Here is a 24,978-nt window from a genome sequence, read left to right as displayed (position 1 = left end):
CTAAAATTCCCACGTTACAACTCTTTATAATATTAAATGATAAGTACCTTGAATGACAAACATGGATTTGTGAAATGCAAACCTCACCCTGTGACCTATTCTTGAGCATCAGCCACAGTGCATTTCAGATTATCAGAAGTTTTTACAGGCAGCTAAAGCTGGCTTTCCCTGACAGCAGCATCAGTCACACCAAATCTCCCATATACTGTAGCTCTTGGAGAAATGGCAGGCAATCAGCCAGCAATAAAGCACCAAAATACCTTTGAATTTATCCTTATGTAAATGTGACGTCTTGCATCCTTCTATGAAATACCTCCCATCGCATGCTTGCACAATTCTGTGAGAAGTCACTTTTACCCTCAGGGATTCACATGGAGAGCAATTCAAAGATATTCTCAGTTGCCTGCGTGGAGCGAGATTTGTCCACGGTGACAAAGTGCCCTGTCTGCAATTGCCCTTAAACTGAATGGGAGGCAGTATGGGCAATCACTAAAATGCAGGAAGGTTTCTGTACCAGCATGCACAAAAGTTATCTAGTCACCTGCTTTTAAGTAAACTTTTAGTCTGTTGTAGAATGGCTTATTCTAAGCAACTTTTCAATTGACATTACTTTTTTCTTTTTTTATAGTTTTTGAATTATTTGTTTTTTTCTTCTGACTCTATCCAGTTTTCAAATGGTGGTCACTGACTATAAGGCTACAAATGCATTCTTATTACATTATATTAAGTTCTGGACCCTGTAGTAGTACACAAAACATTCACAGCAGCTGGGCGTAGAACAAACTTTAATAGGGAGGAAAGCATGGCTGAACTGCCAACAAGTTAGGAGAAAAGAGAGATAGAGAGGCAGATACTTGGGAAACAATTATCAGCAGAGCAGAGTGACACATCTCAGTTTAACCTGTAACAGCACCATCTACTGGCATTACATTAACAGTCAATACATAACACATTCATCTTACTATTTAGGCCCTCTCCTATTGATATTCCAGTCTTATATTCAAATCAATGCAAAAGTATGAAAATGGCAAGCCTCCCATCAAATTACAAAATGAAACAGTTCAGTACAGCTTTCTGCTCGAGGAGCTCTATTTACGGTTTGTTTAAACCGCAGTTTTAAAACTTTTAAATATTACTTATAAATAAAACATAATATGTTGGCTGCCAGAATCAGGCTAATACAACTTGATTTATTTGCACATTTTTGAAATTTTCTCTTATTTGCTTTGAAAGCCAAATAATAAATATTTGTCACTATAACCGGGAGTACCACTCTGGAAAAAACTTTTAAGCACAAACAGATCAATTAGGTTGACAGAATAACTGACAAAAGTCCAAGAATGATATTGGAGAATCTGGTCATGACAGTGCCAGGCTAATTGTCTTTCAACATGCATTTTACAATTAAAAATGTGAATTTTAGTTAGATAACTTATTTCCAATAAATCTTAGGGATTCCTAATAAAAGAAAAAGGACAGTTGTACAACTTTCTGGTTCTAACTCTAAAGATTGTGCGGTTGCACCAAAGCATGAGCATTACCATATAGGACCAAAGTTGAAATCCTCCTGCTATAATTGTATACAAACTGTTGTATAATACTTAAGCGCTCAAGCTGGTTTTTGTTCAAGGAATTCCAGGAGATGTAATGTAACTAACTAAAAGTATAAATGCTGAAATACTATACATTCAAGTTTATCAAATACTAGCACATTTCATAGAATATCTCAAAATCAACACAAAATTCACATCCACTTCTTGTACTGCAAAAAAAAAAAAAGGTAATCTGTACAGAAGTTGCAGTCTCTCTCTGTGATTTTCTGTACAATATAAGTGCTACTATGTTTTAAAATGCCATAAGCAACGGCAGGTTTTCATTCAGAAGATTATTTTGCATCCTATTTATACTGGATCAGTATCAATCCCATACATAAAGCAGAGCTCTCAATGCATATTCAGAAACTCGTTTCTGAACAAAGTGTTTGCTATCTCAAGTACTGTTCTTGTTCTTCTTCTCGGCCAATAAACAATTCTTCATGCTCCTCATCTGTATCTGGAAGGTCTTTCCAAAGCAGCATATTTGTTCCTGAAACACAAAATGCAAGATAATGTACCCTTTTTAGTAAGATCAGACTTTGTTGTTGCCAAAAAACATTTCTGTATTACTATTTTATCTGTAGGAAATGAAGCCACTTCATGTAAATAGAGAGTGGAACTCTGCTTCTTTGACTATACTAGCATTAGAGGTGGTAAGAAACCAATTAAAACCAATGCTAACAACAACAAAACAAAGGTGGAAGGGGTTGTATAATGAAACTTTAATTATAGCAAGGATTAAACATGGAGTAGCTTAAATTTCCCCGTTTGCCCGGTTTAGCTACATAAATAACAGAAACCATTGCTTTTTTTAATACAAAAAAAACTTTATCCACTGTTTGGCACTGCAAGTACAAACTAATGGGAAATTCAGGGCTGTGTTAAATCCTGTGTTCCCCTGTGGCAGAATGCATAAAAGATCAATCGCAGGGGAAAGCAATGCAAATGCTCATGTGTAAGAGCCCTTGGGGTCTTGTACAGTGGAAATATCAAATATTTGATATTATAACAATAATAAAAAAAAACCTAATGCCAGAGGTAAGAAGTTTATATATTATAATATACATCTGGAGGGCATATTTATCAAAAGGTGAAATTTTACTTGTTGTTCACTGTTGGTGAATTCATCCATAGTTGAATGTGTCCCTAAAAAGCAAATAGAAGGTGATCCAGAGTGGTGAAATCTCCCAGTTTTGTGCTCAAATTCACATCTTGATAAATATTCCTCTTGGCGTTAGACGATTTCCTGACATAAATTAATATTTGATACCACTTTTATTCAAATATTAGGCTTAACTCCATTATTGTGAATTTGCTCCAGTTCATTAGATACTAGAGTCACATTTGGACATTTTTTTAAGAATCAATTAAGAGGTTGTTCATTGGAATTGAAAAAATCCTTATAGCAGAATGTTTAGCTTTGGAATTTTGTGGGTATGGAAGTTCAGACACCAGTCTGGAGTCTATAGAAGGCACCTGCTGGGTGGATAATTATGCGCAATAACTTGCATCCAGATTGTTCACAACGTAGTGCATCTGACAAGTAGCAGCTGTAAATGTCTGAGGAATGCAAGAATGCTTGGTTAGAGCCAGAGGGGATAACAGATCTAAAAGGAAAAGTATTGCTGACTTATTTGCTAAGGAGGGATGCAATTTTAGGAGATGGTTGCAAATTGCCTACACAAACAATCTGAAAATAGAGCGAGGGATGGAGCAGATTGTAGTGCTGTACATAATGATGCAAGGCTTCCCTCGCATGTGTGCCTGTCTGGTTATTTTTAATATACAGAGGCAAAACAGAAGCAAACAATATTTGCATTGCTCCATTCATATGCTTCTTTTTCTAAAACCAAAACCTTAGAAACATGGATCATGATCATGTGCTGTTATATATATGTGTTAGTACAGTAATTGCTTAAAGCACAGTACTTCTACCTTAATGTGCAAGTAACTCCTAAAAATGAAGGTAGAATTTATGCACTTACTGTATCAACACATAGGTATAACAGCAGATGACTGTACCATTCCATGCTTCTAAGGTTTTAGTTTTAGACAAAGTAGCATAAGAATGGAGGGCAAGTAAATAGTATGAACTAAAAGAGATTTATGTCACTGTTTTTGGTACGGCATATATATATATATATATATATATATATATATATACACACACACACACACACAGGTATATATATATATATATATATATATATATATATATATATATATATATATATATATATATATATATATATATATATATACACACACAATAGCTTTGGAATACTTGTGCACCTTGAATTTTATTTCATTTATTTTTAATATATAGATATGGTCTTTGTGATATCATTAACATCAAAATATAAAAGGGTTCTGCACTGGCATGCTGTTTTCCTCTGGGCTGGGGGCGACGTGATCCTTCTATAGGCTAATTACAAGTTAAAACAGTACTCCACTCTGTTGAAGTATTGCGCCATCTTCAACCCATCATGATGGACACAACTGCAAAGGATCCTTTTGCTGTGTCCGATTGTTACTCAGATAAGTACTACTCAGCTGGGGATGGCATTAGGAGACTTTTGGCTACCAAGATTTTCATGCCACAAGTCTTAAGTAATGCCGACATGTTCCTATGGATTGTCATAGGATTATGTTAGTGGCAGGCAATTGTCAAATGGACACAGTTAACAAAACAGTTATATTTAGGTGGGTAAATATTTATTTGGAGGTTATACAATTTAAATGTAAATAAAATCTTTTACTTTATGGTGTTAATGGCCTTTTAAGTGAAACTAGTAGTTCAGTTTTAAGAATAAACAGTCTTGTTTTCCTCCAGGCTACTTCCCATTCCTGTTCTATAATTCAGTGCCCTCAACAGGTCAGTAAAGGGACATTTTGTTATGCAGATTTAATCTCTGCTTCACTGCATATATCTATAATCACGTTCATCCCAGGAATGCTGGACATGTGTAACTTGGCAGCCTCCTTGTACACAAAGCACAAGCATGCAAGGTCACTGTATTGCATTTGCCAGTAAACACCTGTTACTGGAGCTTTGCTGCAAAGAGAACAATGGTTTCTTTACCAAAAGTCTCTGCAGGGCAACCCAGTAAAAACGTCCTCTTCTAGTTCATAATTCTGACTGACTGTTTTAATCTACAACATTTAACCTACAGCTTTCCATTACTCTGCCACTACAAAACATAAGGTTGTGAAAAAGACAGACACACCACTCCTTTACAGATAGCTGGCATAATTATATTACTAAGACATGGGTTAGAATCAGCTTTACGCAGGTCATGCCCCTCTCCATTCCTATTGATGTGTGACATGATCTGGGTTGAGCCTATATCTGCCTGAAAACATGACAACTCACGATAATATGCCATCTCTTACTCTTACCCTGACCTCGCCTATAAGCAACTTATTAACTTGAAAAGCATGCCCTTTTTACTCTTATTTTCCTATACACAGAAAGGTAAAGATCCTGTAAACCGGGTCAACCTGTAACCGGGTCAATACCAACTTAATATAAACTAGGAAAAAAACAAGAGGGAAATAACATTCATCAATGAATAATTCAATTAATCTAAAGCTGCCTTCCTGATTTTTGCCTCTACAGAGATCTTGTACTAAATCTTTAATTTCTAGAACATGCACCATTGAAAATTTTATTGCAGTTGTAAGCTAGTATTGCTAGACGCCATACTTGTATTACAGTATTATTTTTCACCCATTTAGAATTATTTCTCACCCAAAGAGGCAGATCTTGGATGGAACAGAACAGATTCCACCTCTACGATTTGTGCTGCAAATAAAAAATCTTAAGATAAATAATGTTCAACTGTATGTATTTCTTCTGTGTTCCTCCATGTCAGTGCCCCTCCTAGACTAGAAGGTAGGACCTATAACATAGCCAATCAAAATTAATCATGACCTATAAGACCACCTGACTTCCTCCTCACTACTTTTTTTGTCCTACTGGACAGGGAGGTAGGATCTCCCTCCTCACTCTTTTGGTGAATCTTAATAGAAGTGAAAAACTGTTTGTTTTTTTGTTTGTATTATTTATTTGTTACCTCTGTGTGGACACAGAGGGATGATTCCCAGGTAATGGAGAAGAATTTACCGGATGACCCAAAATGTATCATATGCAAATTGTCATTTATTGGGAAGAAAATGCAGGTGTGGGCATACCCATGGTCCTAGCTGTATGCTAAAATAGCCCCCCTGCTATATGACCAGCGGTGCAAAAGATTCAATCTAGTGCTTATTGGGAGGAGATACAGGTGTGGGCTTCCCACGTTGTTACGTGTGAGCTTTTTTTTACCTCACTTTTCTTTTGGGTTTTGTGCGGGTTTGTGGAACTTCTGCTGTCTTTTTCTATGGTCTTCAGTTTGCACCTTTTATTATAGTTTGTGGTTGCTGGCTTTCATGAGGCTGCCGGTCTTTGCTGTGACCTTTGGCACATTTGCCCGTCAGCCGTGCGCAGGCAACAGCAACAGCTATTGGTTTTGTCTTGTCTACAACCTTTGCATGCATGGTTGCTGGTTGCGCCGGCATTTGGCATGATTGGCAGCTGAGTTTGATCTAGCATAGGTTGCACTGTCAGTCGGGGTTGCCCTGATTTTCGCAGTCCATAGCTAGTTTTGGTGCTGATTGGTATTCAGCAGCTGTTGTTGGTCCTATGTTCTTGGTTTAATATCTGACCTATTGCTTCAGACTTACATGCTTTCTTTTTAGTCTTGTATGCCACTGCTTATTAGCATTAGGGCTGGCTTGTGGACCAGTGTTTTGCAGGTACAGCAGTGGTTGCATGTGTGGAAATTGACTTGTGTGTCAGGGCCATTTGTGTCAAAATAAAAAAAAGCAATTTTGCAAGATTACACAATTGAACTGTTTTGAAAAGGTCTGTAGCTAACAAAGGTGGTATCTTTGAGCATGTTATCACCACATGGGAGGCAATTTCGTTTAGGTAACAAAAGGCACCATCTGACATTGGCCTAAATAATTTTAATACCCATTAAAAAATACACCAAACTGAGATAGAGGACTCCATTAAGCACCTCAAAAGAGGCAAAGCACCAGGGCCGGATGGCTACACTTGCCTTTACTATAAAAAATTCCAGAACCAGCTTCTTCCTCATCTTCTCCGAGTTTTTAAACACATCACCCAAGGCTTACCTTTGCCACCAGAAATGAACGAAGCAAAGATTTCTGTGATTCCCAAACCAAACCGGGACCCTCTCTCTACAAAGAACTTTCGGCCAATATCCCTGCTCAATGTGGATATAAAAATCCTGGCATCGATAATGGCCTTGCGGCTAAACAGAGTTCTGACCACGTCCATCCATAAAGATCAGATTGGCTTTATACCATCTCGTCAGGCACCAGATAATATAAGGAAAATCCTCAACATCATTGATCAAGCTAACAGGTCCAACACACCCATGTGTCTGCTTGCTTTAGATATAGAGAAGGCATTTGACACACTGCATTGGCCATACCTATTTTCTGTCATTGACAAGATGGAACTGGGAACTAACATTAGCAATATGATAAAAATCTATTATCTCCAACCGACGGCCCAACTCAATCTGCCCACCACCTCTTTACCCGATACCATAAAAATTCAACGGGGCACGAGGCAAGGATGCCCGCTCTCCCCAGCTTTGTTCGCCTTGGCCATGGAGCCATTGGCGAGGGCCATCCGGCAGAATCCCGACATCAAGGGCTCTGTAGTGAAAGGAAAGGAATACAAATTATCACTCTTCGCAGACGACCTCCTGGTTAACCTTACCAACCCCCTGCTATCCCTACCAAACCTTCTTAAAACATTGCAAGAATTTGCAACAATGTCGGGCCTGAACATTAACGCAGAAAAGTCTGAAATGCTACCCTGCAACATGCCTGCACATACCGTAAAACTAATAGAACTGAATTTTGGCTTCACATTGCAAAAAGAATACCTCAAATACCTGGGCATCAAACTAACGGCATCCTTGTCATCACTGTATCGAGCCAACTTTCCTCCTCTGATAAAATCCCTGCAACAGGATCTCTTAACGTGGGACAAACATAAAATTTCATGGATAGGTAGAATCCATTGCACTAAGATGGTGCTTCTGCCAAAAATACTCTATCTATTTAGATCTCTACCCATCCCCATTATCTTGAAAGATCTCCAGAAGCTGCAAATCAAAGTTAATAACTTCATCTGGAACAACAAACACCCCAGAATCTCAAAACAGATAATGTACATGTCCAAAGCAAATGGGGGATTGGCAGTCCCGAATCTCACGAAATATTATTGGGCGGCAAGGATAGCACAGCTCGCCCCAGTCCATGCAGCGGACGCCACGCCACTGTGGGTACAAATTGAGAATGATCTGATTTACCCCAAACTATTACATCAGGCCATCTGGCTCCCAAATATCAGTAACAAAGACCTGATCAATGCCTCACCCTTGACACTGGAGTCTATTAAACTCTGGGCGAGGTTGCGAACAAAATACACTTTAATCTCCTCTCCATCTCCACTAAGCTCAATACTGAATAACCCTAATTTCCAGCCGGGTCTCTATCACCGTCCCTTTACATGGTGGATTGCCAAGGGAATAACTACACTAAAGGCTTTAACTAGCTTTGGCCGACTGATGTTGTAAGGAAAACCGTAGGTCCTCTCCAAGATGGCGTCCAAGATGGCGGCCCCCTGGATCCTGATGGTCACAGCACGATGACGTCAGCGTCTTTCCGTCCCCGGATTGGTCGCCGGCGTCGGAACGGACGCCGGCGTCAGAACGTGCGTCAACGTCAGGACGCTGGCGTCAGCGTCATGACGTCAGCGCGTCCAAAATTGGCGCCGAAATCTGGCCTATTTAAGGCAACTCCGGGATTCCCTCAATGCCCGATTATAGGTTTAGTTTTCTACTCCTGGGTGTGATTCATTACGAACTTCTTGTCTATTGTGTACCGACCCTTGCCTGGAATCCTCGACTTCGAACCTCTTCTGCCTGGACTGATCTTGTTGCCTGTTTGACCATTCTTCTGTCTCATCCTCTTCTGTACTGCGAACTTGGACATTGTTATTTCCTCCCTTGGTCCTCACTACTCCTGAGGCCTTTGGCCTTACATTATAATCGGGCCATGGACCCGTCGGAGGAGAATCCTGCGCCGCCTGATGTCGGTGGAGCGCTTCGTGGTCTGGCATCCCGGATGCAGTCCTATGAGGTACAGCAATCTCACTTTGGTCAGGCCTTAGAAACAATTCTTGCAAAGCTGTCGGCGCTAACACCCGCTGACCCTATTCCTGCACCTGTACCTGTGGCTCCGCTTCACGTCTCCGAACCCCGCATTCCGGCTCCCCCACTCTACAGTGGTGATCCTGCAGCCTGCCGTGGGTTTATCAACCAGTGCGAGGTCCACTTTGCACTCGCACCCAGCCAGTTTATTTCTGAACGAGCCAAGGTGGGCTTCATATTCTCCCGTCTGCAAGGGAAGGCATTGGAGTGGGCTTCGCCTCTCTGGGAGAAGGAGGATCCCATTATTGATAATGCCAGAGCCTTCGTCCGGGAACTTCGAGTGGTCTTTGATGCTCCGGGTCGTGCCACTGCTGCCTCCGCACGCCTGTTCCATCTTCAACAGGGAACTCGCTCAGTCTCGGAGTACGCCATTGAGTTCCGCACCCTGGTTGCAGAGACCTCGTGGAACAATGACGGGTATCACGCAGCCTTTTACAACGGCCTGGCGATACGTATAAAGACTGATCTGGTGTCCAGGGAAATTCCATCCCTTTGGGAAGATCTAGTCGCCCTGGCCATAAAGGTGGATACTCGGCAGAGGGAGTTTCAAGCTGAACTCGACAGAGAGCGCTCCCCAACCAAAAGATTCCACAGGTTCCAACCTACTCTGGCTCCTCGTTTTCAAAGACCCTTTCTTCCCAACCCGGCTTCTACCTTGTCTTCTCCTAATCCTGCGGTTCCTGCCTCTTCTTCCCTGCCTTCGGAAGAACCAATGCAGATCGGACGGGCTCGTCTGACCGAACAGGAAAAGCTTCGGAGAAGGGCTGCTGGACTTTGCCTTTATTGTGGTGGAAAATCCCACTTTGCCTACGAGTGTCCAGTGAAGCCGGGAAACGCCAACACCTAGGTAAGACTGGGGAGACTTACCTGGGTGGAATTGGTCCCTCTCCCCATTCTTCTGCTCAACGCTTCCTCCTTCCTGTGCAGATTCGTTTTGGAACCCAGACGATTTCCTCCGAGGCTTTCCTTGACTCCGGCGCCGCTGGGAATTTCATCGATAAAGTCTTCGCTGAAAGCCATTCCATTCCCCTACGATCTCTGGCTGTTCCTCTTCGTGCACTGGCGATTGACGATCGTCCACTATCCTCCGCTACAATTTCCCACTCCACCGATGAACTTTCCGTTATTGTGGGTTCAATGCACCTTGAAAGATTGTCCTTCCTTTTAATTGATTGTCCTTCTACTCCCATTGTACTTGGTCTGCCCTGGTTGAATATTCATAACCCAGTAATCGATTGGGCTTCATCTCAGATCTCCCGCTGGAGTTCCTTCTGCCAACAGAACTGTTTACCCACCAAATCCATCATTAAAGTTTCATCTGTGTCTTCCAATTCTTCTTTGCCCTTTGTTTATCAAGCTTTCTCTGATGTCTTCAATAAAAAGTCTGCCGAAGTCCTGCCTCCCCATCGTCCCTATGATTGCCCCATCGAACTTCTTCCCTGAACCATGCCTCCCAGGGGTCGCACCTATCCACTTTCTCCTTCTGAAACCTGTGCCATGAAGGAGTTCATTCAAGAGAACCTGCAAAGAGGTTTTATTCGTCCTTCCTCTTCCCCGGCTGGAGCCGGCTTCTTCTTTGTTGAGAAAAAAGATGGAGGTTTGCGGCCCTGCATTGATTATAGAGGTTTAAATAAAATCACAATTAAAAACCGTTATCCCCTTCCTCTCATCTCCGAACTGTTCGACCAACTCAAAGGCGCTTGTCTTTTCACCAAGTTGGATCTTCGTGGGGCTTATAATTTAATCCGGGTCAGAGAGGGAGATGAATGGAAGACCGCTTTCAACACCCGGGACGGGCATTATGAATACCTTGTCATGCCTTTCGGTCTCTGTAACGCCCCCGCGGTCTTCCAAGAATTTGTGAATGACATTTTCAGGGATTTACTGGGTCAGTATGTGGTGGTGTACTTGGACGATATCTTTATTTTTTCCAAAAATCTTGCTGAGCATCGTCTTCAAGTTCAAGAAGTACTTTCTCGTCTTCGAAAGAACAACCTGTTTGCCAAGTTGGAGAAATGTTCCTTTGAGGTATCATCCATCTCCTTCCTAGGATACATCATTTCCCAACAAGGCTTCAGGATGGACCCAGCCAAGGTTTCGGCAATTCAAGATTGGCCTCTCCCCACCAGTGTCAAGGCTGTTCAAAGATTCATCGGCTTTGCAAACTATTATAGACAGTTTATTAAAGGCTTTTCGTCAAAAATTGCTCCAATTCTTGCTCTTATACAAAAAGGGGGTAAACCGCAGCATTGGCCTCCTCTAGCCTTGGAAGCCTTCAAGACCCTTAAAGAATCCTTTTCATCTGCCCCAATCCTCAGGCACCCTGAACCTCTCCAACCTTTCTTCATCGAAGTAGATGCCTCGGACATCGGAGCAGGAGCAATATTATCCCAAAGATCCTCTTCTGATGGTAAACTGCATCCGTGTGCCTTCTTTTCCAAAAAGTTTTCCTCCTCCGAAAGGAATTATGACGTTGGGAACCGTGAGTTACTGGCCGTCAAGCTTGCTCTAGACGAGTGGAGACACTTTCTTGAAGGATCATTGGTCCCTGTGACCATATTCACCGACCACAAAAACCTAGAATATATCCAGACCCTTAAGCGCCTCAATCCCCGACAAGCCAGATGGGCATTGTTCTTCTCACGTTTTAACTTCATCTTAACTTTTCGTCCTGGTTCAAGAAACAAGAAAGCAGATGCTCTTTCCAGAAGTTTTATTCCTGAAGATCCCATCTCCGAAGACCCAGAATCCATTGTGCCTCCTACAAAGATCATTGCTGCCCTGTTCCCTTCCCTTGCCTCGCATCTTTTGTCCGTTCAATCCTCTGCTCCTGTGGAAACTCCTGTGGGCGTAGCCTTTGTTCCTCCTGAGCTTCGTCAATCCATTTTGATCCAGTCTCACAGTTCAAAGCAGGCCGGTCATCCAGGAATTAAAAAGACGACTGAACTTTTATCTCGTCTCGTCTGGTGGCCTTCCTTAAGAAAGGATGTTAAAGATTTTGTTTCTTCCTGCTCCACTTGTGCTGTATCCAAATCAGGACATTCTCCCCCTAAAGGCCTACTTTTACCTTTGCCTGTTCCATCCCGCCCTTGGACCCATTTGGCAATGGATTTCATCGTGGATCTTCCTGCTTCCTCTGGCTACACCGTTATCTGGGTGGTGATTGACAGGTTTAGTAAGATGGCACACTTTATCCCTCTCCGGAAACTCCCTTCAGCTCCAGAACTTTCTTCATTATTTATTAAACATATTTTCCGTCTCCATGGTTTTCCTGCTGAGATTGTCTCTGACCGGGGGTCCCAATTTGTTTCAAAGTTTTGGAGGTCCCTTTGTAAAGCCCTGGACATTTCTCTCCAATTTTCTTCTTCTTATCATCCCCAGTCTAATGGAGCGGCAGAAAGAGTTAACCAGGCTCTTGAACAGTTCCTTCGGTGTCATGTGTCCCTGTGTCAGGATGATTGGGCTGACCTCCTCCCTTGGGCCGAATTTGCACATAATAATGCCATACACTCTTCCTCTGAAAAGTCTCCTTTTTTTTTGTGTTTTTGGTCTTAACCCCCTGGCCTTTCCTCAAGATCTACTGCTCACAAATGTCCCTGCCGCCAACGATCAGGCTGCCCACATGCTGGCCATCTGGCAGGCTGGCAGGCTACTACTGTCAACCTGGAGAAGAGCTCGCTTGCACAGAAGAAGTTCGCTGACAAGAGAAGGGTTTCTTCTCCTCTGTATATTCCTGGTGACAAGGTCTGGCTGTCTACCCGCAATATCCGCCTCAAAGTCCCCTCACCTAAACTTGGTCCCAAGTTTATTGGTCCCTTCCCTATCACCGAGATCATCAACCCTGTGGCTGTGCGCCTACAACTTCCTCCTGAGATGCGGATCCCTACTTAAACCTGCAGTTTCGTCTTCTTCTTCTTCCTCCCCAGCTCCTGTCGTTGTGGATGGGCACCAAGAGTTTGAGGTAAAGAAGATTTTGGATTCTCGAATTTCTAGAGGCACCCTGCAGTACCTTATTGAATGGAAGGGATTCGGTCCTGAGGAGTGCTCCTGGGTAAAAAGCTCTGATGTCCATGCTCCTCCATGGAGCGTCAGTGCGTCAGCGTCATGACGTCAGCGCGTCCAAAATTGGCGCCGAAATCTGGCCTATTTAAGGCAACTCCGGGATTCCCTCAATGCCCGATTATAGGTTTAGTTTTCTACTCCTGGGTGTGATTCATTACGAACTTCTTGTCTATTGTGTACCGACCCTTGCCTGGAATCCTCGACTTCGAACCTCTTCTGCCTGGACTGATCTTGTTGCCTGTTTGACCATTCTTCTGTCTCATCCTCTTCTGTACTGCGAACTTGGACATTGTTATTTCCTCCCTTGGTCCTCACTACTCCTGAGGCCTTTGGCCTTACAGATGTCACTTTCCCAACTTCGTGATAAATACCAATTACCCACTGAAGAAATATATAGAGCGAACCAAATTCTACACTTTGCCAACCTGAGATTGAAAGATAGCGAACACAAAACGATCACTGCATCTGGCTTTGAGACTTTCTGCATGCACTCACCGTTGGCACCTGGACTGATTTCCCTTCTTTACCAATCACTGATTCGTCCTGGCGAACACAACCTAAAGCTCCCCTATATGCTGAAATGGGAAGCAGACCTAGGAACATCACTTACAACTAAGCAATGGGCAATATGCAGTCTAACAGCTAACAAAGGCAGTACCTGTGTCTCGATTCGAGAGACCTCCATTAAATTGCTACATAGAACCTATTTGGTACCGGCACGTCTCCATAAAATCTACCCTTCCTGTGATCAGAACTGCTTCAGGGGATGCTCCGAAATTGGAACTATGAAACACATTTGGTGGTCCTGCCCAACGGTTTCCAGATTTTGGGACTCAGTTGTTCACCTCCTTTCTAGGATACTGCATACCACATTCCCCAAAGACCCGTCTACCTTACTATTAGGGAAAAAACCAGACAAATTTCAGAATACCGCTCATAAACTGAGCCAACACATCTTAATGGCAGCCAGGCTCATCATTGCTAGCCACTGGAAAAAGCCTACACTTTCTTTGGCAACCTTGAGAACTAAAATAATGTACATCGCAGCAAGCGAAAAACTTACACATCTCCTTAAAGAAGACATGGAAACTTTCGACGCAATTTGGCTACCCTGGCTGGCCCATGAACAAGATCCACAACTATTACTGGCTCTACATGTTTAACTCCGACTGGGGGGAATCCTCGATCCGTAGGCACGCCTCCATGAAAAGAAGGATGGACACTTTCCAGTTATCCCTTCCATAGATTATGATGGACACTTTCACTTATGGACTCTGCTCTTTGAATTCAGGACTTGCAGCCAAAACGCTTGTGTTTCATTTTTTTTTTTTTTCTCTTTCTTTCCCTCCCACTCCCACTCCCCCTATTCCCTGGATATATATCTATGTATGTTGTTGCATATGAGAAATTGCTTAATAAAACTTTCAGTTTAAAAAAAAAAAAAATACACCAAACTGGCAAACATTATCTGCCTATGTGTGATCAGCTTCCATGTGCGATATAAAAATATAAAAGAGGAGACACATACTCACCTGAAGAATCTGACCGGGCAGTGCCACACACAGACTTGCTGTAGAACATCCAGAAGTGTCCATTGTTACAGGACAGGAGGCAATGTTGGCATGGAGCCACCACGTGGTAGCCAACCTCATTACCACTAAAAAAATAGATAAATGTTCATATGAATCTAATATTCATAAATAAATAACTATACTCTATCCCATTAATCGAAAGCATTATGAAAGAGGTTAAAAAAAAACTGCCCCGAAGTAAAACGGGAACAGTAGGGCCACACCAAACCCAGGATTCGATTTGGGATTCAGCCAAAACCCTGCATTTTTTTTCTGACAAACCTTTACTTCTCAGATGAACTGAATTCAAACCCTTGGCCTGGTGAATCACTGGACAACTGAAGGTTGCAAATTTCTCTCAGATGAAGCGATTTTAAAATTTTGCTCAGATTCTAATATGCAAATAAGGTTTGAATTCTGGTTAGCATTTCCCAATTCTATCACTTGTGATTCGGTCAAATACTGAAGTGCTGGAGCTCAGCTCCCTTATAGTCTCTGCTTCAGCCTATAAGTAACAATGAATATACATGTAGATGGGAGCATTGTGTGCAAAATAGAACTTTTTTGGCATCAAGTGCCCAAAAACTATGGATTAGGTGTATCCCTAGTCAAAACATAATTACTTATTTTTGGGAATCAAAGGGTGATTTAAACATTATGATTGCAGCAATATTATTATAGATCAACAATAACACAAACCAAATGATAATATTTCACTCAAAACATTTTCACTCTTGAAGGGGATCTTTTTGTATGTCATCGTCATTTAAAAAAAAAATAAAAAATCTAGCATCAAAAAATAACACCAAAAAATGAAAGCGTTTTGAGGTTTTGATTTAACGCTTCACACGGTTGCCTCAATGACACCCAAATTACAAGGGATATCTAAAGGTGAGCTTCTTTTTTGCCAGAAGCAAATTGAAGAGTTTTGCCATCTGCTTGATTTTCAGGTAATTCATATTAAGCACATCAGAAAAAAGACTTGTGGATGCAGGAAGCATATCTGAACACAGATTGTGCATCTAGCTTACCATTTCAAGCATGCAATATTTTTCAGTTTGCATCTGCACGCTTCCAAGAAATAACAGCTTCCCACAAAGTCCACAGCCCTATTAGAAAAAACAAAGTGTCAAAAACAATAATATTTGAAACACATTATAAAGTATATATAAAATATATAGCAACTGAAATCTAAACTTATTCTTAATATACTGCTGCAACACATTGCTTTGAAGTAAAAATTAGCAAAATTTACTTTCTTAACCAAAATTATAACTTGGGTAAAAATAGCATACAGAAAAAATTATGTTTAAATAAGGTTTGCATTTTATTAATTTATACTTGAATTATTCACCCCTGGTTGACATGCAGTGTGTCCTTATAGCATTCTAATAGGCTGTTTACAAACTGGGACTTATAATGTTATATATTTTTTTATAATGTTACAGTGAGTGAGTCATTGGTGGGTGCCTACCATTTCCTCAACATATAGAACTACCTTCAAGCATGAGAACTTGTATATAATATAAACAGGTATTGTTTATTGAAGTAGATATGAGGTCCTGGCATGATGCCCAACAGGGATGGAAGCAGATGAACACAAATACGAGTGATTTATTAAAATATATCCTTCAGGAACTTTTGTCCTTGTACAAAGTTAAACAAATTTCTGGGGCATGCTTGAGTCAAAAATGAATGCAGATGAAAAGTCTGATGCGGGCCACCGGTCTTGGTCGGTCCTGGGTATTCCTGGGCAGTGCCTAGATGTAACTGTAACCTGTCCCGGGCCGACGTGTGTCCGTCACGTTCACTTCCGGCTGTCTGCATCTGGCGAATTCGCATCAAGCGTGTTTGTGTCTGACGCATGCGTGTTTGACACATTGATCAAAATAGAAATAATTAACCCTTCTATGTGTCCATTGGTCCTCTTTCCTGTCGGTCTTAATCTTTTCCATCAGCTCCTAGCCCTTTAAATAACTTCTTCTCTTTCCTCTCCTTGCTCAAGCTGGCTTCTGTGTACTCAGATCCTGCCTAGGCCTTGTTCCTGTGTATGATTCCGGTTTATGACTCCTGCCTGCCCTTTGACCTCAATCCTGCTTAATCCTTAATCCATGCTGTTCCGGTTTTGACTCTTGCCTGGTTACCGACTTTGATCCTTGCTGCCTGTCTTGACTTCTGCCTGGCTCTAACTATGACCATGCCTCTTCCTTGCCTGTATTTCACTAATCCTTGATGTGTTCTGGTTCCCTGCTGGTCCTGCCGCAGAAAGTTCTGGGGCCCCAAAACGGCGTCGGTGAAGACCAGGATTGCCAGGGGTGACCTAGTTGAGCAGTCTCCCTTCCTTGTTAACTAGCATTGCAGTAACACTTTAAACAACCACATTTATTAATGATCCCTAGAACTACCTGTATGGCTTTGCACAATCCCAATAGATCTTTGTACATATAATTGTTTGAAGGTGAAGTTGTTGGCATTCCAGCAAACATGGACAAGAATACCAAGGACTAATCTTACGGTTTTGAACAAAAGGAGGTCACAGAGCTTTTAAATGCATTTGCTGTGTAAAGATAATTTGTTTTTATATCAGGACTAGAAGCTGTTTTTTTACATGCTTGGGCAGACATTAAATACCAAGGCAATACATATGTGTACCTTCCATTATGCTAGTCAGAGTTCACATGTAACTTGTGCAAATAGAACATGCAGGACTGGGCCAAATTAGGGATAAATCTCTACACACACAAGATAAAAAAAACTGCATGTCAAACATCCTGCAAGACAATTAAAGGGATACTGTCATGGGAAAAAAAAAATTTTCAAAATGAATCAATTAATAGTGCTGCACCAGCAGAATTCTGCACTGAAATCCATTTCTCAAAAGAGCAAACAGATTTTTTTATATTCAATTTTGAAATCTGACATGGGGCTAGACATTTTGTCAATTTCCCAGCTGCCCCAAGTCATGTGACTTGTGCTCTGATAAACTTCAATCACTCTTTACTGCTGTACTGCAAGTTGGAGTGATATCACCCCTCCCTTTTCCCCCCAGCAGCCAAACAAAAGAACAATGGGAAGGTAACCAGATAGCAGCTCCCTAACACAAGATAACAGCTGCCTGGTAGATCTAAGAACAACACTCAATAGTAAAAACCCATGTCCCACTGAGACACATTCAGTTACATTGAGAAGGAAAAACAACAGCCTTCCAGAAAGCATTTCTCTCCTGAAGTGCAGGCACATGTCACATGACATGGGGCAGCTGGGTAATTGACAAAATGTCTAGCCCCATGTCAGATTTTAAAATTGAATATAAAAAAATATGTTTGCTCTTTTGAGAAATGGATTTCAGTGCAGAATTCTGCTGGAGCAGCACTATTAACTGATTCATTTTGAATTTTTTTTTTTTTCCCATGACAGTATCCCTTTAATCATTTTTCTTAAAGGTTGATGCAAGGAAAACATGCTTTTTTCCCCTTTTGTTTTAAAACTGTTTCAAATTTTAAACACAGAGGTCCCCAGTCCTTTGTGTATCACCTGTAAAAGCAGAGTGCCAGTGTTGCAAAAGCACCTGTGTGAATGTTATAGCTACGGAGTAGTAAAACTACAAATAATTAGAATACTTCATACACACAGGCTTTTTTCCATGTGTTTGCAGCATATTGGAATTTTCTGCACACCTATTTTATTTATTAGGGGTTGCTTTGCCCTTTAATGTAAAATAGAAAGTTGAAAAGAATTCAATTTTCTTTAATTATGCAACAGCAAAAATGTTGATGTCCATCTTTTCAAGTGGAAAAAGAATAACATTCAGGACACAAGTGTTTTGCTTAAATTGGTCCAGCCTTGCAGTAGTAAGTGTTTTTTTATCCTGTCTGTGATGACCATTGGTCTGAATAGAAATAATGCAGATGAGTGTTAACACATACTTGGTGGGAGGAATATCAGTAGAAAACATCTCCTGGTCTGTACCCGCCAGTAGCTGAGCAGTCATTCCTCGGATGCTCAGTAGCTGATCACAGAACCTGCAGCACAGCACAGAAACACACCTGTCTTTAAAGGTGAAGGTCCCAGTTGACATAGTGCCGGTTTAGCTCTGGGGAAATACAAAACAAAACAAATGTCACAGATTAACATGTACCTTGCCTAAAGTCAGAAGAATGCGTAATTGTTCACCCACTTGAGACAAAAACATTTGGAACTGTAAACAGGGCATATCACTCCCTGTTCCAGGGAAGAGATGGAAATGGAACACATGAACACAAACAGTTATTTTTCTCTCCCCAAATAACATTTTCCTTGCAGCTCCCTCTGTTCTTTTGTTTGCAGTTGGGCTGCTATCATGTTCTTTGTACATTGTGTCCTGCCCAATGCAAAATTTTGCAGGTTTCAAAAACAGAGCACAAAGATCTGCATCTACCTGTTTGAATACAGTGCTGACTGTCACTGTCTTTACCAAGATTATAATCAATAACTGTATAGTATTATTTATCATTTTCATACACATTATTTTTTAATGCTCTTTCTCTAGGTTTTGTACATTATGTATTATTAATTTACATTGTACCTACATATTGTATAGTGCTTTAAAGAGAATATACACCATTATCATTCATCCCTGCCTCAGTGCAGCTTTCATGTTCAATATTGCATTTACACACACACACACAAACAATAGTTAATGTTATCAGGAATCAATTAACCTGACTGTATGCTCTGGAGTGTGGGAGGTAACAGAATACCTATAAGATCCACACAAGCACAGGGAGAACATAAGATGGAGCCCTGTTTGGAACAGATCTTAGGACTCCAGTGCTGTTAGTTCTAATATTAGTATTTTTCTGCTACTGGTCCATTAAGTATAACACGGAGTTAGGGTTGCTACCTTTTCCAGAAAAAAATACCGGCCTTCCTATATATTTATCCTTTTTCCCCTATTAAAAACATTGGGATCAACCATAATAATATACAGGTATGGAATCTGCTATCCAGAAACGCATTATTCATAAAGCTACATATTATGGGAAGGCCTTCTACCATTCTACCATAGACTCCACTAAAATAATTCACATTTTCCCTTTATTGATGCAGTATTAAAACACTACCTTGTACTTGATCCTAACTAAGATACAACTAATTCTTATTGGTGGAAAACCAACCCTATTAGGTTATGTATTGTTTAAATTATTTCATTTGTAGATTTAAAGCATGGAGATTCAAATTATGGAAAGAACCCGTAGCAGGAATACCCCAGATCCTGCGTATTCTGAATAACAGGTCCCATACCTGTATTATATAATATATTAAATGATTATTAATATTTTAATATATAAGTAATGTCATTCCATGATGTGCAGAATGCATGCAATCTATCCACTAACTAATTACTAACAAGAAATTGCACACCAGAAATAGAAAGACAGTTTATTGACAGTAAACAAACAGAAATTGGATATTGAGCTACTATGCTAGGCAAAGCTTTCGAAGTGTCTCAGTTACCATAGCAATACATAGACCAACAGTTGAATGATTTTTGTACATGTGGGGGTGGGGGAAATCTTAAAATTGCTCGCAATTGTATACTGTTGAATGAAACAACAATAAAAAAAAATGTTTTATACAATAATATAGCCACTAGATGGTGCAGAGATTTTTCAGTCTTTAATTGTATTGACCAACTGTGCCATATACCATGAACTGGACAACATCTTAACAGAGCTGTCAACTTTTAAACTTTGGCTACCGGGGGATCAGTGCATGCCAGACGTCAGTGACACGCATCGCTCTGCTAATGTAACTGAAATGGTAAGCACATGCGCACATTGGATTTTTGCCTGCAATCGTCAGAAGTGGTCAGAAATCAAGGGGAGTGGGACTGGGGGAGTTTAAAGCTTTACCTTAACTGCTTGATTTTTTTTTGGTTTATTAACCACAAATCAGACTATTGAAATTAGATTTAAAATACTGCATCTTACCAGTGTTCAGTGTGCAGTCCTGTTGAGTGTTCCCATGCAATGAAATGTATCAAAAAGCCACTACATTGGAACACAAGACTAAATGCCTGTATGAAAAGACTCTTACAAAGAAGCCTTTTAAAGTTATAGAAAGTAGTAGCTTCTGCTCCATCCTAATATAAGCTAGGCTGCAGCCTAGGCCAAGTATCAGCTATTGGTATGGTTGCTGCCCCTCTGGTTTTGAACGGGACAATTCATTTTAACTGTCTGTCCAGATTTCAGAAGTCTGAACCAAGAGAGAATTCTGCACTGATTGATGATGCAGACAGCCAATCATGGGCTGCAGTGTCATTGTCCTGCCTCCATTGGTACAAATCCATCCAATAAATGTCATCAGTAAGGGTGCAGGGGCTTGGATGGGCGCAGGTCTGATAAGGGCAGGTTAGGGTTGGGTGCAGTTCATAGATTTTGTGATCCACACAACACTACTGGAAGCACTTTTATGAATCAAACTATCTGTTATCTGTGAAACAATCTGAAGATGGTGTAAGTTTTATGACGTTACAAACAAAATTTTCATGTCATTAATAGTGTCAGATTCAGAAAGATGGTGTTAAAATCAAAGAAACTCTGTTACTCCAAGTTGTTTCTGTGGTTAAAAAATTATTTTGGCATAGGGTGGCGTAAAAAATCTGAATGTTGAACATTTGACTACATAAAAACTCCAAAATCTACACTAAACTAGGTTAATTGTTTGGTGAAACACAAACACAAGGGCTCTTATATATGGGTGTTTCTACTTGCATTCGCTTGTGGTGGATCTTTCCTGCGTTCCAGCGCAGGGGAAGGCAGAAAGAAACACAGTCCTGTATTTCCTATGATTTTACTTGTGGTGCATGCAATCGGCGAATGTAGGTAAAACACAACTTGATATGTAAGAGGCCAAACTCCAGTAATATTTCTTATGTCTAACTAAAAAATTTTTATTTTAATGTAATTCTAAGCAACCTTCCAGTATACATTACTTAACTTTTTTTTAAATTCTGTTTTATGTTATTTGTATATTTAATTGCTATTCAAAGCAATATATATCTAGCTGTGCATATTTTTTGTGGGGGGGGGGGAGTTCACCTTTAAAGCTTGTATAAAAAATTTAAATTGTAATTATGTGGCATATCCCTTTAAATGTTTAACTGTTGCACATATATATAGTGAATAAAGTACCCCCTCTTGTAAAATATAAGGATATTATAAGTTACAGAGGAGTTTCATGACCATATAAAAACACGAGGCCGAAGGCCGAGTGTTTTTATACAGGTCATGAAACTCCGAGGTAACTTCTAATATCCTCATATTTTGCAACTGGGGGTACTTTATTTATTATAATACACAAATTTCAGTGAGTCATGTGACAGAAATGACATCAGAACTCACCGTTTATAACTGATGACATCAGAACTCACCGTTTATAAGGATATAATTTACAGGATATTCATGGCTTTTGTGTATTATATATATATATATATATATATATATATATATGAGTATAAGTGAGAAAACTGTTGCCACATATATATATATATATATATATATATATATATATATATGAGTATAAGTGAGAATATAAAAGGAATTCACTTACAAAAGAGTAATGAAATAAGTGAATAGACCACTACCGACGAGGGCGACGCAATACTTTTTTTTAAAAAAAAAAACGACAGGGTTAAAAAATCAATCTACCTTTATTGCAGGAATCCGTCCAATTGCTATTTCCGCCCTTCGAACTTCCCTTTTACACTGTTTGAATTGCCCGCAGTAGTCAAAACTTTTCCGGTTGGCAAAAGGCGAACGGATTTCATCCAATCACCTATTAGCATCTCTCACGGTGCTCTCTTCTGATTCGCTGTAGCGATAGCCCGGCCTTCCATTGTACTACTTGACTTGTAACTGGCTAGTCTGACTGACAGTCAAACATTAGGGCTCGTTCTCCCTTTCAACCCTTACCAAGCCTCTTTTTGTGTTCACTTCAATAACGCCCTCTTTATTTTAGCCGTCCTCTTTTTCTTTTTTTTCCTTGCTTCCAGGCAACGCCTTGATTCCATCTTCTATTGGTCAAATCGGCCGTATGTAATCACCTCGGAGTTTTACCATTGGTATAAGCTTACAAAGTAGGCGGGGCTTAGACTATTCCATAGGGAATGGTAGTTGCAAAAGGAGATCCTTTTCTGTGCTTTTTATGGATTGCAGGGGATGTCGGTGAGGATGAAGGGAGCAACAGCAGGGCTTGGGATAAAACAATACATTCAGCTGGTTTAAGGTAAATTGAGCAATTTAGTTGAGGCTCAAACCTCGGTGTAGGCTAACTGGCAGAAATAAATAAGGTTTAATGGGGTGTGTCGGGTCCCCTGAGACAGAGCATCTCGTCACATGTGAGGGAATGCAATGTGAGCGAGTCGGGGGCCCTTCACGGGTGACGGGACTGAATATAACGAAGGCTTGATTCCATAAATCCAGACATCCGGTGGTAGTTCGCGTAGATCTTCAGCTCGGGTCTCTACCTCTGTATTTGAAGTACATCAGACCCTTATGCGTCTAATTCTGGCTGCTTAGGAATGCTGGGAGTTGTAGTATGCCACTGGAAGCCCTATTTTGAAGATCCACGTGCAGTTATGCAGAACAAAAGAATACTTTTCCTAGTAGTGTGAGAGCGCCACACTTCTATTTTTTGAGCTCGTTGTTTTCATTATAAATCTTCTGTAAAACAGATGTGTACAGATTTATTCTTCAAGGAGAGTCTTATTTATTGACGTGAGTTAAAAAATGCCAGGCTTGCTATATTGGAGAATAGAGATGACTTTGATGAAACCGTTCATTTGGTGATCAAATGATCAATAGTTTCGCCAAGCGGTACCTTTATGATTTGAACATCCTTCTCTATTAGATATTGGTCCCAGAAATATATAACTTCATCAATACATAATTAGTGAAAGGATAGATTGTTCTGTTTATCTTGCTTTACAGTGAAACTAGGGTTGACACCTGGTTGGTAAAAATGGTACTTGGTTCTTTTTTTATCCCAGAAAAGGTGGCAAACCAAAGTCAAGAAAAAAATTCTTTGAAACCTGATTTTCAACACTGAGTCCCTAATCATTATCTTGGTGTCATGTACAGCAGGTATTTTCAGCCTCATCTGTGCAAGGACAACTACTGTGGAAGTTAATAGTTGTAGTTTAACAACATCTGGAGAGCCACATATTAAAGATTTGTACCCTGTAGGCTGATGCATCAGGTCCAGTGGACGATGACAGTAAACTAGAGACAGAGACTGTCATTCTAGAGAGAGCAGAGAGCATGAGTTGGAAACATTCTCATTGCTTTTCATTAGGCCAGTTCCCATTGTGCGTTTCACATTCATCTAGGTGTATGTCAAAATATATTATGATACATTGCCCTACTATGTAGTTGGTTGAGTTGTTGATCACGCAGTCTAGAGGAGTGTATATGTTAATTGGTTTACTCTGCAATAACAAATTCACTCTTTTGTTTGCAAGTTCTAGAATCCAATGTCCTGCCATGTTATCTGGTCCCTTTACCCTTTTGAAGTGTAGAAGGATGGAATGGCTTTCCTTCCTGGCCCAATCCAACCCCCCTTCCTTTCACATTTTGTCATTCTCTCACTCCTGTTTAGTTTTTCCCTTCTTTTTCACTCTTACCATTTGCTTATCTTGTTTTCTTCCTTTGTACTGTTCCAGGGATCCCCAGGTTCTGGACCTAATGTTGTTGCTAAATTTCCAGTATTCTGGTAGCCTTTGGCTTTGGATGCTACTTGGTATTGTACTTTATGAAAAGCAAGAGATGAGGAGCAAGAGGAATGATAGACGGTGCGTTTTGTTGCTGCAACTAAACACCCCACCTGTCATTACTCAAGCACAAGTGTCGGTATCAGGCTGATTGGGTAAATATTGTATGTTGTGGTCATGCATTACCATATTTCTGGTCTTTTGGACAGGAAGTAAGTTGGAATTTGGCTTCTTTCATTTCCTCATCTGCCTATGCACGTTGTGACCTCCAAATGTATTGGTAAATTTCAATTTTATTGCCTCACATAATAGCCTGTCCAAACTCCACTCCAAGCTGACACACATTCCCAGATGGTCAGGCATTCTGACCAAAATCTACCAAGCTGCCCGACCAAAACTTTGCTTGTACAACCTGCAAAACACAGCTATTTTTAAAACATTAAGCAGGATATAAAATGTAGAGTTTCCTGCATGGATATGCTGGCGCTGCCAAAAAAATCTTCACAGCTGGAATGTTTTTTTTCTGCATTGTTCTCTTCAAAGTGAGGCTTGCAGTGTATCTGTGCGTGTGCATAAATGAAGGCATGTGACTGCTTCCTTTTGTCACTATGTTTCACTAGTTTTGTGACTGACAACACACGTTCTGTACATGTATATTTTAGCCTGTCAACAAAGGAATGTGGTTTATTTGTATAAAAACA

The 24,978-nt window shown here is 40.6% G+C and overlaps 2 protein-coding genes across 3 annotated transcripts in view; one reads left to right on the top strand and one right to left on the bottom strand.

The window, feature by feature from the left end:
• Window positions 1-768: 768 nt before the first annotated feature.
• Window positions 769-22,510, bottom strand: fam72a.L (family with sequence similarity 72 member A L homeolog). Its single transcript, XM_018246478.2, has 5 exons — window positions 22,218-22,510; window positions 18,453-18,619; window positions 15,558-15,635; window positions 14,488-14,612; window positions 769-2,085 (listed from the first exon to the last, which is right to left on the bottom strand). Exons 2-5 carry the CDS (start codon window positions 18,602-18,604, stop codon window positions 1,985-1,987), a joined length of 456 nt encoding a protein of 151 aa, XP_018101967.1. The 5' UTR covers window positions 18,605-18,619; window positions 22,218-22,510; the 3' UTR covers window positions 769-1,984.
• Window positions 20,884-24,978, top strand: part of srgap2.L (SLIT-ROBO Rho GTPase activating protein 2 L homeolog) — a 107,198-nt gene continuing 103,103 nt past the window's right edge. Inside the window, exon 1 of one of the 2 annotated variants that reach the window (XM_018245200.2) lies at window positions 20,884-21,023. The gene's annotated coding sequence lies outside the window, so the exon portion shown is untranslated. 2 annotated transcript variants of the gene reach the window in all.

Source organism: Xenopus laevis, chromosome 2L (genome assembly GCF_017654675.1).
Source record: "Xenopus laevis strain J_2021 chromosome 2L, Xenopus_laevis_v10.1, whole genome shotgun sequence".
Lineage (NCBI taxonomy): Eukaryota > Metazoa > Chordata > Amphibia > Anura > Pipidae > Xenopus > Xenopus laevis.
The sequence above is the reverse complement of the archived record's forward strand: the minus strand, read 5'-3'. Positions and strand labels throughout refer to the sequence as shown.

Bases quoted from the DNA above. Each gene is read 5' to 3' on its own strand.
- fam72a.L (XM_018246478.2), bottom strand. From the start codon at position 18,604: ATGTCAACTGGGACCTTCACCTTTAAAGACAGGTGTGTTTCTGTGCTG. The intron at 15,636-18,452 runs GTATGTGTTAAC...TTTTTCTAATAG, and splicing joins ACTGATATTCCTCCCACCAA to GGCTGTGGACTTTGTGGGAA. The intron at 2,086-14,487 runs GTGAGTATGTGT...TTTGTGTTTCAG, and splicing joins TGCCCGGTCAGATTCTTCAG to GAACAAATATGCTGCTTTGG.